At 40.8% G+C, this 15,325-nt stretch overlaps 1 protein-coding gene across 4 annotated transcripts in view; it reads left to right on the top strand.

Moving 5' to 3' along the window:
- Positions 1-15,325, top strand: part of MAN1A1 (mannosidase alpha class 1A member 1) — a 162,877-nt gene that overhangs the window by 31,380 nt on the left and 116,172 nt on the right. For all 4 annotated transcript variants that reach the window (XM_023650991.2, XM_023650993.2, XM_023650992.2 and 1 more), the window contains exons 3-4: positions 10,879-10,975; positions 13,282-13,397. In XM_023650991.2, coding sequence (XP_023506759.2) covers positions 10,879-10,975; positions 13,282-13,397 — 213 coding nt within the window. The remainder of the gene's footprint in view (positions 1-10,878; positions 10,976-13,281; positions 13,398-15,325) is intronic.

Raw genomic sequence — 15,325 nt, 5'->3', positions numbered from 1 at the left:
ACTTGACAAATCTAAAAATGGATCTCTTAACAAGGGAAAAATCATTGTGTCACTACTGCAAAAAGTTCTGAAAAATTATTGTCTCATTACTGCAAAAAAGTTCTGAAAAATCACTGTATCACTACTACAAAAAGATAAATGTAGTGAAAATTTGAAGGTGTAGGATGACATGCCTGAGTTAAAAGAATGTTTGGGCTTGCTTTTTTATTACAAATATTAAAGCTAAAAAACATCTTTTGAAATGAGACACTCCGTGAGGATAGTATTTGTTTTCTATGGGATAGTTTTTTAGATCTCCTTAGAATAAAGGGAGCTTCATGATATCCCTGTAGGGGATACCATTTTCTCTTAATTGCTAGGAAAATCTATAGCCGCTGATGCTTCCCAGGTTTAGAAAAGCCCTACCAAGTCTTCGCCTGAGGAGCGGGCAGGGAAGATGAGCTGGCATCGGGCCTGCCACGGAACACTTGCTGGCCTCCTGTTGACCACAGAGGTCTTAGCAGGGGTAATCTAATGAATGCAGTTTTAAGTCAATTAAAAATCAACCAAACAAACAGACCAAAAACCCTGAGGTTGAACCTTTGAACTTGAGTGACAACTTCTGTATAAAGCGACTACAGTCATTAACCACAAGACAGATATTTTTGATGAGGATTTAACTGCAAGTGATAGACCCTTGGCTGAGGCAAAGCTTATCTATGTAAAGAAAGCATTCATAGCAATAGTGCTTCTGTCCAAAAAAGGAATGTTCTAGATAGTCACATGTCAACAAGCCTTTTTCTCATCTCTAACTTTTGAGATGCTAAGTTACCATGCCTCAGAATATTTTAGAGATATGTACTTACATTTTAGTCAAGTTTTGAGGGGTTTCTTTGTTTTGTTTTGTGGTTTTTGTGAGGCTTTTGGCCCCGTACCCTCTTTCATTTGGTAACAGCACAGAAGTTTTATAAAATGATGTCAGAATTTGATCACAAAGTGAGAGAACCATTATATTGCATGTGATCCAAGTCCTTAGGCTAGACCAAGAAAAAACTGACTTTTCTTAGGAGAATGAGATACTTAGAAGCAGGATAATCTGTAAGTAGGGATTAACTAGAGTTCTTATTTTTTTAAACTGGCTTTATTAGGCATTCTGACTCTTTTTCTAAAGCAATAGCTTCTGCTAACTACTCTTTCAATTCACTGGGGAATTAATGCTCAGTGACCCATAGGGGTTCACACAGTAGCATTAACGACGTCTTCTGCTGTCTTAAAACAAAAAAAGTAATCCTGCACACAGACCTAGGCCCATTCATCAAGCCATGCTGAGGCAGCGTCCCACATAGCAGAACTAGAAGGACTTAGAAGCAGAATATGCGACTGTGTACTGGGGGGCTTTGGAGGGAAGAAGAAAAAAAGATTGGCAACAGATGTTAGCTCAGGTGCCAATCTTTAAAAGAAAAGTATATTAAAATTGGCTGTGGGAGAATTCATCACATCTGAATATGAAGAAAATGTGCACACATATATATATCCACTCAGTGGTTAGGAGGCAGCCTCGAGTACCTGGTAACAAATTGCATACATGGAGACAAGTAAGTAGAAGAGAAGTGGAGTAGTGGCAAAGTGGAAAGAAAAGCCGGCCAACTTTGGTGGCGGTGGTAAACTCAGGAAGTATCAACCGAAGAGAGCAGGTGTCAGTAAAGTCAGCAGCTTGGTGTGAAGGAGAGGGGTTCATGGTTCTCCATAAATCCAGTGACAGGCAGGGTCAGAGTAGACCAGAGCCGTCTTCTCTGTCCAAGTCGCCTACAGGGCCACGAGGAGCAGAGCTGAGGACAGAGCTGGAGAGAGAGCTGAAGGGGAGCGGAAGGAAGATCATGAGAGTTGAAGGATGTGAGGCAGGCAAGGAAAGGTGGTGGTGTTGTGAGGTTCTTTCCTTGAGCCAGCTCACAAGCCCGATTTGGTGTGTGCCATTTTGGTGCCAGGCCTGGCCGCATCTCTTTGGACCCCAGAGAGGGCTTCCCTCCGTGCGTGGAGCAGCAGGAGAGCTCAAAGGCTGCGGCTGACTGGCTTAAGGTTTGCAAGCAGCAAAAAAGTCAGGGCTCTCATAAGTGGTGTCATGGAAAGAATCAGAATAGGAGGGTTCTCAGCCTTGCTCCTCCTCTGCTCTTGCTGGGCCTCAGCTTCCTCATCTGTAAAATGGGGTCATAATACCCCAGGGGGGTTGTAAGGATTAAGTGTGTGGCAAGTTATCAAGTTCCCCTCAGTGCCTGTGGTCGATGTTTGAGTTGTCACTTCCTCCTTTACAGTTCCTGCAGTTTCGTTTGTAGAACAGAGTATTTAGAATTCTAAAAAAACTTTAAAATGTGAAACCACTACTCATCCAGCAAGAAGAGAATTGCTGAGAAGTGTGTGCGTAATGCTTTGTACATCTCAGGTCTTAAGGACCTCACAGATTCTTGCCAGAGATGGCACCCATGATGGGGCCAGGGCAGTCCAAGAGCAGGCACTGGGGCAGCCTGCGCCAGAAGTGGGCCGGGCGCTGCTGGCGGAGTTGTGGGAGGCAGGCTGGAGGAAGCGACATGCCCACAGACCTAACCCAGAGCCATCAGGTCCAGACCAGGGATTGCGGTGCACACTGCTGGCCTGTGGGCTATCTGTAGCTCTCAGATATTTTTTTTCCCCTTAGCTAGCATACTGGGGGTTTTTGTGTAGACCCCTGGACAACCTAGCTTAAAACTTTGAAAGCAAGCTTAGTATTTTTTTCCTGGCACTTTTTGAAGATGGCTTTCGTCAAGGCCTTAACTCTTGTTTTGCCACCTTGCCCATCACTTCCAGGTGCCCTCGTCCAGGCCATTCTGTTTCTATCTGGTCCTGGACTTTTCAGCCCCTCTTTTGAACCCGAGGCAGAGCAGGGCACAAGCCAGGGAGCTGGCCCTGGACACAAAGCTGGGGACTGAGTGTATCCTGTCCCTGCATCGTAGGGTTGCCCGATAAAATACAGGACTCTGTTAAATCTGCATGTCAGATAAACGTAAATTTTTTTTTTTTTTAGTATAAGTATGTCCCATGCCATCTTTTTATTTTTCAAATGTGGCACCCTACCCTATCTTCATTTATAATTCACACCCCACCACCAGTAGGTACTCAGTAAGTAGTAATTGTCATTGAAACGTTGGGAAAAAGAATCTTGGAAGTAGAACACCTTAGCAGCCTTGGGAAGAGGGAGAGAGAACTAATATGTTTCAGTGTTCGAAAGAGATAAATTGAGCAAGTGCATGAATGAGTGTTTTAATTTGATATAGGGTAAAATTGGAAGCTGTCGTGGCTGGGAAGGTTTTTCCCCATGCTGGGCGATGACAGAAGGTGACTGGGCTCATGCCTTGCTCAGTGAAGAACGATGTCAAGAGGATCACTCCAAGGACTGTCTTTAGATGGCATCTTGATGCCTATAAGTGAGATGGTGCTAAACGCTGTGATCGTGGTAGACTCTAGGCCTGCAGTCTCCGCAGATGCAGAGTCATACCAGGCTCTGCATCCTGTCACCTCTATGTGACATTGACCTCTTTCTTTTTTTTTCCCCCCCCCAAAGATTGGCACCTGGGCTAACAACTGTTGCCAATCTTTTTTTTTTTTTCTGCTTTATCTCCCCAACCCCCCTCCTGTACACAGTTGTATATCTTAGTTGCGTGTCCTTCTAGTTGTGGGATGTGGGACGCCGCCTCAATATGGCCTGATGAGCAGTGCCATGTCCGCGCCCAGGATCCAAACCCTGGGCCACTGCAGCGGAGTACGCAAACTTAACCACTCGGCCACGGAGCCGGCCCAAGATTGACCTCTTTCGTTTTCCATCCTGTTAATTCACTTTTCCCTGAATTGCCCTGCTGGCTCCCAGTGTAGTTGTGTCCTCTTTCCTTGGGGCTGTCTCCCTTATCTCTCTTTAACTCCTGCGACGAGGTGCGGTGAATGAAGGCCAGCAACACTCATTGGATGTCTTCTACCAGCCAGGTGCACTATCAGATTAGATCTCCTGATCGTGCTGTGAGGAAGATAATTCTATTGTTTTCTTTATTATTATTATTGTAGACATTATTCTTTTAAAGCAGTTTTAGGTTGATAGCAAAATGAATGGAAAGTATAGAAAGTTCCCATATATCCCTGCCTGAGCACATCCCCATCCTGCCCCGCTATTAACATCATGCACCACAGTGGTACATTTGTTACAGTTGATTATCGTTTTTTAAAGATGAGAGTTTGGGACCGCCCCGTGGCCGAGTGGTTAACTCTGCACGCTCTGCTTCAGCATCCTGGGGTTTGCCAGTTCAGATCCTGGACGTGGACCTAGCACCACTCATGAGGCAGCATCCCACGTAAAAGAACTAGAATGACCTACAGCTAGGATATACAACTACGTACTGGTGCTTTGGGGAGAAAAAGAAAAGGAAGATTGGAGACAGATGTTAGCTCAGGGCCAATCCTTCTCTTCTCAACAACAACAAAAAAAAGATGAGGGTTCGAGAGATGAGACCCTTAGGCGGCAGGGCTTGGTCTTGCCCAGCTGAAGCCTGCTCACCAAGCTTTCTGTGAGCCATCCTCAGCATGAAGTCCCTGCCTGCCTGGTGCTCCTGCTTGTCCTCTCAGTCTTCATTCCCACAGGGAAATGTAAGTATTGGGACAGCATCAGATAAGAGGAAGGGGTGGCTAGATTCTTGTCTTGTGTTCACATATCTAGAAATTCTCTTCCAACAGATAAGCGAGGCTTTGGAGAAGCTGGGACTTGCTTCCTAAAGTTACTTTTTACCTTCTTTCCTTTTCCTCCATTTCCCAGTTCCACCAAAGGTTAAAGGCAAGAAGCTTGATACAGTGATCCTAAACATGCTTCGTGTTGAGATTTTATCTGAAATTTCTGGAAGTTACTTTCATGTGACAATCAAGTAATTTCAGGCAAAGTTTAAGTGGAAACTACTGTCAAGTTTTTCAAATCAGTGTTTTTCAAAGCATCGACCATTTGTATAATTTCAAGAGGGAAGGCCGTCAATTTCTGCTCTTACAATCACTAAAGTAGGCTGACCTCCCACCCTAGGCCTCGCCGGAACCAGACACAGCCCTTCATGTCCTCGAGAGCAGCCAGAATGCGCGTGTCCCTGGACGACAGAGCTGCTTCCCTTTCCTGCCAAATGGCAAACTGTTACATAAATGAGCCAGAGACGGCCTCTGTCCTTTGGCCCCGACTGTTGCTCATTTCTTCACCGCAGGCTGAGCCGTGTTAGCTCAAAAGCCCGCTGGCACCAAATTTAAATTTTCACACATCCAGTTATTTTTAAACTAAGCCAAACAGGTAGACTTTTAGCCTCTTAGAGCCTGCCTGCTTTACATACCCTGCGAAAACTTATGGCATCTGTTGGCCATTAATAAGATAGGGCCTTGTGGTTTTAAGACCCTAAGCTGCTACTGCCCTTCAGAGTTCTCTGACCCAGACTCCCCAACACACTTCTGAGGACAGCACTTAGACATGTAAGCCCCCTCTCTCCTGGGCGTTCCCTTGCCCTCCTCCACTTCTGGATGCTGGCCCCCTCCCCTTAAGCCTCTGAACAGTCTCATGCTTTGAGGGACTTCCCCTCTCATGCAATCCGGTCCCAGCCCCTCCCCCCTCAGTAGAGCTTGTTGTGTGTTACTGCCTCATGTGGGCATATCTTTTTCCTAGATCAGCCCCCAGGTCTCTGAAGCAAAGCCCCTCCCTACGCGTACATGGCACAACCAAGATCTCAAGAAAGCCAGTATATGAAGCTTCAGAACTAAAGCTTCATATACCCTGCCTTACACCTGGAGAAGACTCTTTGTAGAAAAGGTCTTCATCCTTTCATCCTCCACGTTTTGGGTACTAAATAGTTGTATATGTTTTTAAATGTAGATATTTATAAAGAGTTTGTGTACTATATAGGTTTGCCTGGTTTGTGTATATTTGCCCATCTTATTTATATACGTCACTAGGAAAAGGCATGATGCTCTTTCAGATTGCAAAGATCAGAGACATGCTTAGGTTAAGTTTTTAATAAAAATAATTATAATGCCTACAATTTATCAAGCACTTACTATGCGTCAGGCGATGTATTAAGCTCTTTACATGCATTGTTGTATCTAATCGTCATGGTAACCAGTGAGGCAGCTACTTCTACTTATTTACATTTTGTGGATGCAGAAAGTGGGCTCAGGGAGATTAACTGCCTCACTTAGAGTCACATCAGTGATGGCAGAGCTGGGATATGAACCCAGTTTATCAGATGCCTACCCCTGTGACCTGCTATTATGCATTCTTCCTCAATAAGTGAGAGGAAAACAGATTGGTGGCTACCAGAGGGGAAGGAGGTGGGAGGAGGGCAAAAGGAGTATAGGGACACATATACGTGGCGACAGATGGAAACTAGACTTTTGGTGGTGAACACAATGCAGTCTATACAGAAGACAGAATATAATGATGTACACCTGAAATCTACACAGTGTTATAAACCAATGTGACCTCGATAAAATAACTTTAAATAAATAAATAAAATATAACAAATATTTAAAAAGAAGGATTTTCTGTAAGGACACACTGGGAAGCGAGTAACAGTCTCAGCCGGCAAAGAGCCCCACCTCGTGCTGTAGAGGAAGATCGACGTTCAGGATTGAACAGCATTATTTGTAGTTCTCCAGCAGCTCTGTGACCTAACATAATTCCCTTGCGACACCGTGCAAATCACAGCACCCATGTCTGCCTCCCAGCCTCCTCTTTCTTTTCTCTCTTCACTTTCTGTCCCCCTCATGGTTTCAGCTGCCTCATGACCCCTTTTTATGGCTTTTTCTCTTTCTGTATTTGTACTTTTCCGCTTCTCCATCACTCTGGTCTCTGGATTCTCTGTGAATCTCTCTCAGTTACACTGCCACAGATAGAGTAGATAATTGAGTTGGTCTGTCTATTGGAGAGAGCTTCCGCCTGGGCATCTGGCCTCCAATGCACGTGGCTAGCCCTCAGTTGTCTACTTTTGGGTCAGGCACCAGGCTATGGATCAGTCACCTGGGGTTAGGGACCCAAATCACACTGTACCAACTGTGAAAATTTGTGTAAGACCCCAGAGTGGGGGGCCTGTAAGTGGTCCTTGAACTTGTAGACATTTTTAAGGGGCCAGTGAAAGCCCAAGTCTTCCTAAGACCAGTCTGGCAAAAATGGTGAGATTTTCAAAAAGTCTTTTAATGTGTCTATTATGAATAACTTAAGATCATACGATTAAAACATCATCAGATAAAAATATTTGCTAAGGGTAGTTCTAGCAACAAAAATGTAAGTTATGAAATCTACACCTTCCTGGGGAAATTCAAGCATATCTTTCTGTATTCATGGCTTGCCATGCCCTTGATTAGGTCAGGACATGAAATTGAAAATAGGTACAATTGTAGAGTTGTACGCAAAATTTAATTAGTTTTCTTATTATTCTCTTGTATTTATAAACATTTATGAATATGTAAGAAGGGAGAATGTTAAGCTTCCATACACTGTCTATTAGATTACAAGCATGATGGAGTCCTGTACACTTCTCTTCTAGTCCTTTAGCATCTTGTCATTCATAGTGTAGCAGACACTCAGTAAATGACATTGCCTAATTATTCAGCCCTGATGCCAATTGAGAAGAAGGTGCTAATCAAAGAATCTTTGATAAGCATAGAGTCAAGGAGAAGTAATGCCATTTGTGGATATTTTATGCCTTAATTCCACCTTCTCTGGGTCAAAATAATGGATTGCTATGATGAATTTTTGTGTCATTCTTCCTTGTTTGTTTCCATTCACGTCATGTGTTAGCTGTACCTTTCACCAATGCAAATATAAATATTCAGGAAAAAATAAATCTTTGGTTTGCTTTCAGTTTATCTTTTTTCATGAGGGTTTCAGTACTGCGTTTGAAGTCCTGATCAACATCTAATTTAGGCCTATTTTAATCTTTTTACTTGCGATGTCAGGCTGTAGAACCCTAATTAAATTGATGAAAGACTACAAAACAAAACTAAGGAGCCTGTAAAGAGGGGGGATTTATCCTACCTATGGACTTCTTTCTTAGTAGTTGAATTTCAGAAATGACCTTGTCCTGTCAGCTCACAAGTCTGGAGAGATTAAATGCCTTCATCCCCATGGTCCCTCAGCTGGCTAGTGGCTTACCACTGTAAAGTTAGACTCTGGTAGCATTTTGATGTTTTCAGATATTTGTATAATCATAAATCTGAGCTACAAAGTTGGTTTTATTTTTGAGTTGTGGATTCAATCTCACTGTTATTCTACATACGCATACACACATGCACACACACACACATACACATGATGTCTTGTGTTTGGGTTTAACATGGTAAATCATTTCCAGAGGTGACCAACTGCTGGAATTAGTTAACAATATGGCTGTTCCTCTTCATTTCACAGATTCCTAGAGCAGCCACTCTTGATGCTCCATTCAGGCCATTTTGACCACATTGTTTTCTTTTTCTGTTCTAACTTTAACTCATAGAAACCCCATGGGATGAGGAACCCATTTCGAGAAATGTGTCACAGCAACTTTTGAAATATAGGAAGCTAAGCAATTAATGTCAGATTTTCCCTTGTGGAAAAAAGATAAGAAAAGTTAATATATACTAACGAGGTAACTTAAGGAGGTGCTGTACTAGTGGTACATTGTATAAATTATAATTTTTGACAAAGCAAAAGTCTCCTATGGGAGAGCTTTATGCTATCTTTGTGTCATTAATAGTCTATGGCACTGGTTTCCATTCAGACTTGGAGCTGAAACACACCATCCTAACATTTTTTTCTGTTCTTGTGTCAGGTGTATTACAAAAGCTTTTGAATTTATAAAGTATCTTTGGAAATTTATAGAAATGAAGAGTTTACCAAATGTAGCACATTTAAATGGAAAATCCAAATTATACTCAAATGTAATCTCAAGGTATTTTTGTGGATTTCATATACCTAGTCTTTTCAGAGTCTCATTGGTTTCTGTTTCTGTGATGTGAATTTAATTGGTTTCAATACAGGTTTAAAATTCAATAAAAATGTGGTTACCTACCATGTGCCACATAGGGCCCTCAGTGTAATCACACGGGCCATGCTCGTGTAGTCCTTACATACATCCTGTGAGGAATGATGATCTCAATTTTTCAGATAAAGAAAGAGAATCTCACAAAAACTGAGACTCGTCCATGATTATGTGACTAATTGGTGGTATTATAGGGATTATAAATCAGGATATTTTACTCTCAAGTCTATTACACATTCCTATAAAATTAATTTATAAGGAGAAAATCTTGAAAACGCTACTTCATATGCATTCTATTGATTGTCAGAAGATCAACAATCTGATTCATCAAAGGAAGATTCTGTTGCTGACTCATTAAAGGAAGGTGATACAGTGTTGGTTAATGCCATGGGTTTTGACGTCAGGCCAGCAGGGAGATAAACCTTGGCTTCTTAGCTATAGAGAAATGTCAAGACTTTGAGTAAACTTGTTTGCGTTTTAACTTCCAAGTCTCAATTTCTTCATCTACCAAACAATGGTAATACAACATGTTTCATAGGGTTCTAATGAGAAATGAGTACCATATGAGTGCAGAGCATTTAGCAGGGTGCCCAGCAGATAGTACAGATTCTTGGTAGCCCTTCTTAGTAGCAATAGTGGTGAGATAGGAAGATAATGTACAAATTGGTTAAAGACATGTTCATTATTGTGTTCAGGGACATCTGAAGGCTTTCTTGTTAATAAAATTGTATTGATCTCACCGAAGATTTTTAGTGATAAACAGCCCTTATATAGTATTTATAACTTTATGTGGTGCTTTTTAAGATTTTTCAAAATATGGAGCCAGATTAGAAGATTTTCACTTGTGTTCCTATTTTAATTACTGTTGCTAATGTGTTGGAAACTGTTGCATGAATAAATTCTAGATGAATGATGGGTCCTCAACACTTTTTAAAAAATGTATATAAAAATAATTATATATATTAAGTCATTGAAAAAAGTATACAATTATTATACAATAGTTATACAACTATTCTGACAGGTTCTTAGAACAATTTCTCCCCTTGAAAATCATTCACTTTCTACTAGAGTTCATGTCTAGTGCAAGAGGTCAGAACTTTGTCTATAAGCCAGGAGAAATTATTTTGACTTTCTTTGTATGTAGATCAATTAATTTTGTTAAAATTCATAAAAGAAAAAAATATATACACCTAATTTGTGGCAGAGAGCTTTGGCCTTAGAAACATTCCTAGTACAAGGAGTCTAGATTGGAAATACACAGGATCAGTCTTCAGTTACAGAGCTGTACACACATACGTATACAGTTAAAGATTGATTATCTTAAAATAAGCTGACGTTTTCCAAAATCTAGATAGAACCATAGTGTTTCATTTTTTATTTCCTGTAGATATTTAAAAATACTTCTCCATATAGACTTGGTCAAGATACATCAAAGTGTTTAAAGTGATGACCTTGGATATTTGTCTGTATATGGTGAGGCTGACAAAGTACAGAGAGCCTTGTACAAAAATATGAATTTTAAATAGCAAGTCTTAAGAATAGTTCTTCCTTTTGGGATAAGCTAAATTTCTGTTGCTGGAAACTGACTTTTGAAAATGATCTGTATATTAAACAGAATTAAATGGATTCAAAAAAGAAAAATCTCCATTTGTAAACATAAAGGGGCTATGTGTATGTGTGTGTTCTTGTTTATTGATAGTGTCATCACCCTTTTAATTAATCATCATCCTTTTAACTGATTAGTGAGGTTTAACATTTTAACCTTTAGGTCTTCAATGTATGATCTATTTTGGAGCAGAAACATCTCAACTTCAAATTATAATCCTGTTTGCATTTCTTTTCTCAGATGATGAAACATGCTTGGAATAATTATAAACGTTACGCTTGGGGCTTAAATGAACTGAAACCTATATCAAAAGAAGGCCATTCGAGCAGTTTGTTTGGTGAGTAGAATGTGCTTTGGTTCTCTAGTGACAGTAACTTCTTTCCAATTGACTGAACGTGTGGGTGGTGAAGTTTGTGTGACTCTCCAGACCATGTTCCTAGGAAACTTGCATACTTAATAGAGTGTCTGCAAGGACTGTGCAAAGTGTGTCCTTCGGATGGAGCAGTGGCTGCATATTAGAATCACTTGCATGCCTTGAAAAATACTGACACCTGGGGCACACTTGCAAAGATTCTCATTTAATAGATGTGGGTGCAGCATCATGATGTTTAGCTCCTGGGGTGATACCCAGCAGAGGAGCATTTGATTGGCTGCATTTAACTGCTTCCTGTCAGGTAAAAGCTGTGTCTCTATCAATAAGCTGGCCAAGGGAGCCAGCCATGGTGATCTTCGCTGTGTCTCAGTGACTCTTGACTTTGACTCTAGGTTTCTGTTGTGTTGCCCTGTAAGAGAAGGTAAGGGTGGATTAGGTCAGTTATGTGAACTTTCATTTACCCACTTTGGCAGCTTTATTGCATGATCCTGACAGCATCCCTCTGTGGTCAGTATTGTGCATATTAATAACATTCCCATTGTGGAGGTGAGGAAGCTAAGTAACAGCAGTGTTAGATGGATTCCATGAGTCACAGAGCTGCCCAGTGCCCTTCCCACACTGCACTCAATTCCTTTTTAACCCCCACAATCTTGTCTATAAGTAACAGGATGAAGGGGACGGAGTCTTATTCTGACACTTCTGAATTCACCATAGAAAACATGACTTTCTGTATCTTAACTGAAGGTGTTAGCATCAAATCATATAACAAGCAACAGTATCAGCAACACTTCCTGTGTGTTAAGTGCCATTCAGGCATCATCTCATTTAATCACATTGTTATAGGCATTTTATAGATGAGAAAAATGAAGCTCAGAGAATAGTTTGCCCAGTGTTAGCCACTTACTGACAGGCGGAGCTGGGGCTTGAACCCAGGTGTGGCTAAGGTCAGAGTCCTGTTCCTAATCACCACACTATGCTTTTCCTTTTAGTTAGGACCTTCCATGTGTTTGGCTCTCCTTTCAGCACTGGTGTTAATAAACACAATACGAGTCTTTGCAGAGTTGATGGCCTAGTGCAGAAGACATCTGTGTGAATAGGGAATTATCAAAGCATTAGGTGCTTCAGTAGATGTTCATATGAAGTTCTGAGGAACCTGTGGGATCTCAGGTAGGGAGGACATTGCAAGAACAATGGAGAGAGAGCTGGAAGGGTGGGAGAGAAGAGAGGCTGGTTGGTCCATCACAGGGACACAGTTTGGAGATGAAGAGAGCCTGAACCTGAGGTAATGGAATAGAAGTGAGTTCAGATGTTTTTATAAAGTAGTGTTTTCAGACACAGTGACCAGTTAATATGGGCGATGAGAGATAGGAATTGAAGAGAGCAACTCAGAAACTTTATGCAGACTTGGAAAGCTTTAATTTTTTATTGTTTATTATAACTCTTTTAAATCCAATTCCATTTTTGCTTTTATCTCTATGAAAATTGCTTGTAGCATTAAGAAATTAGTTATGTGTAACTTTGCCATAATCAAAGAGATTATTTTATTCTCTGTTAATACATTGATGGTTTTTAAATTTATCATTGAGCATTCAAACCATACTCAGTCTCTTACTGTGGAATGTGGAGATGAACAAGACATGATTTGTCTGTTCTAAGGAAGTTTACAGACTAAAGAGATGCATGCAAATAATTATAACGGAAGATAGGAAGTGGTGGGTGCAGGAGCAACAGGAAGTCTTCATGTCAAGGGAGTTCTGAGGAAATAAATCACAGAATCAGGACTGGCTGGGTGGGAGGGGAGTTGGGAACAGTCAGTGCTTCAAAGAGGGGGTGGAATTGCATTTTAGAGTAATGGTTTCTTAGAGCTATCACTAAGCAATTTTAGATCTAATTATTTGCACAGGTGCACTTTGATGGAATTACATTAAAATTAATAATGTGTGTTGCTCCTCTGTTTCAGATCTAATTTTTCTAGAGAATGCATTCTAGAGAATGCAATCACGAACGAAATTTCTGAGAGATTTATTCTCTACAACTCAGAAGAAACTTTAAAGATTAGAGTATCAATCTATAGCAGGTGATAATTATTAGTTTGGTTTTGGTGCAACTTTTATATTTTCTTTCACTGGAAGAATTTTACACTGTGTTCAATATCGTTTATTAGTAAGTTCGGTATCACCCTCTCCCTCCTTTTCCAAGGTGTGATCAATTTGCATGTATGTAGCTGTCAAAATTATTTTATTGAATAAATATTTTTCTGATATTTGCAGGTAGTATCAAAGGAGCAACAATAGTAGATGCCCTGGATACGCTTTTTATTATGCAAATGAAAGATGAATTTGAAGAGGCAAAAGAATGGGTTAAACAAAATCTGGATTTTAATGTGGTAAGTTAAACAAAAGTTGCCAATGCAGTTCTTAAATCTCGGTTAACATGATAAATTTTTTTGTGGGGCAGATAATTGCACTGTACCCTTGCAGAAACAATTAATGCAATTTTGAATAGTATCATACCATGTTCTTCACTTGCCTTCCCTTACTACGCAAATACATGTCTTTGTTTTTTGGCAAATTAAGAGTAAGAAAAAAGAAATTAATATTTATCAAGACCTGCGTGTGCCAAGTATTCTTGTTCAAGTCCCACAATAACTCTATGAGACAGATACTATTTTCACAGCTTTACAGATTAGAAATCGGAGCCTCAGAGGCTTATCCAGACCACACAGCTAGTTGTGTGTCAGAGCCGTGAGTCTAACACAGGTCTGTGTGCCTCCAGTGTTCATGCTTTTGCACTGTGCCACGGTGCCTTGTTATGACTTTGTCAAATTAACATTTGTTACGTGGAGCACAGGGTGCCAGATGGTGAGCTGCAGTTCCACAGAAGACCATAGAGAAATTGAAATGGAGAAGTTTATTATTCACAGGTCCTGAAGAAGTACACAGCATACCTCCAGGAGCTACACAGGGTGGTCGAGGCAGAGTGCAGACAGACAGAGAGGCGGGACCTGGGGCTCATGCCTTTATTAGGGTAGGTTGGGTGCTTTGGGGTTCCTAAGTTCAGGCCACATGGATCAAACCAAAAAGAGCTCCAAAGGATCTTTTCTAACACAAGGGGAAGGCCCTGGGGGGCAGGGGAGACTGCTGATAACAAGGGCTGTTGGTAGAGTCACATCGGGAACTTAGATTTGCCGTGTCTCTGCGGGCTGTTGTCAAGGGCACACGCTCATGTGAGGGGGCCAGTGTCAGTTTAAGACCCCTGCAGGCCACTTGGCCAAACAAAATGGATGCTGAGGCAGTAATACTGTGGAGTAGCTTAGCTAAATTCTGGACATGTATCCAGCAGCAGCTGCATCCACTTTCCCATAAACAAGGTTTCAGACTTTGTTGATTGTATACCCTTAGCAGTATAAAGTTTTGTCAATATATATTTGAAATATTTTTTAAAATTCTGTATATGTACTACCATTCTTAAATACTTCAAAACCCATTGTGCACCAAGGAAAAGGTTCAGAATTAAAGGTAGTGGCCATTTCTAATACTTGTTGATAATTTTGATTTGCGAGACTACCTCTGGTCAGAGCTAATCGAATTCCATAGTCATTGTTTTACCTCAGAATGAGGTTGACAAAGAACTTGTTTTAAGAAGAGGAAGAGTGTTGGCCCTGTGTTTTTTAGTCGTTCACTTATCTTTGCATTACTGGTATTATTTTTAATCTGAGATTACTTTGCAGAAATCCTTGGAAGCCTCTGGTTAGCGTTCGATAATATCTGTAAATCCCCATAACTGGGCACGAGTAACATGCTGTATGGTGAGAACAGACAAAGGAAGAATATTTCCCTGCTGACTTCTCTGCTTTGAGGAGCTCTTGTTCTCACACAGACTGAGCGAGGACACCAGTGTCATTCATATTAAATATTAAAGATCAGTAAAACTGAGTCTTTTTCCCATCTCTTTGTATTAAAAACATGTATAAATTAAAAGTTTTAATATTTTGTGCCTACCCCTCTAATTAATTGCCATATATCCCACATTTTGGAGATCACTGCCTTAAAGGACAGGCAGATGAGTCTGTGTTTAATCTGTCTTATAATTGAATTCAGAATATAAAAGAGACAGTATTTCAATATAAAGAGACCTGGGAGATCAATGCGTTCAACTCTTTCATTTTAAAGATGAGAAAACAGGCCCAAGGAGCTGGTGATTTGCTCAAGGTTCCACAGCTATTTGACTGCAATGACCTGTAGGAGCTCTGATTTTACCAGTAGAACTGAGTATGAAAGACTAAGGCAGTGGGAGAAAAAGTTCTGTTCCTTT

Source organism: Equus caballus, chromosome 10 (assembly GCF_041296265.1).
Source record: "Equus caballus isolate H_3958 breed thoroughbred chromosome 10, TB-T2T, whole genome shotgun sequence".
NCBI classification, from domain to species: domain Eukaryota; kingdom Metazoa; phylum Chordata; class Mammalia; order Perissodactyla; family Equidae; genus Equus; species Equus caballus.
This window is presented reverse-complemented; position numbering and strand designations above follow the sequence as displayed.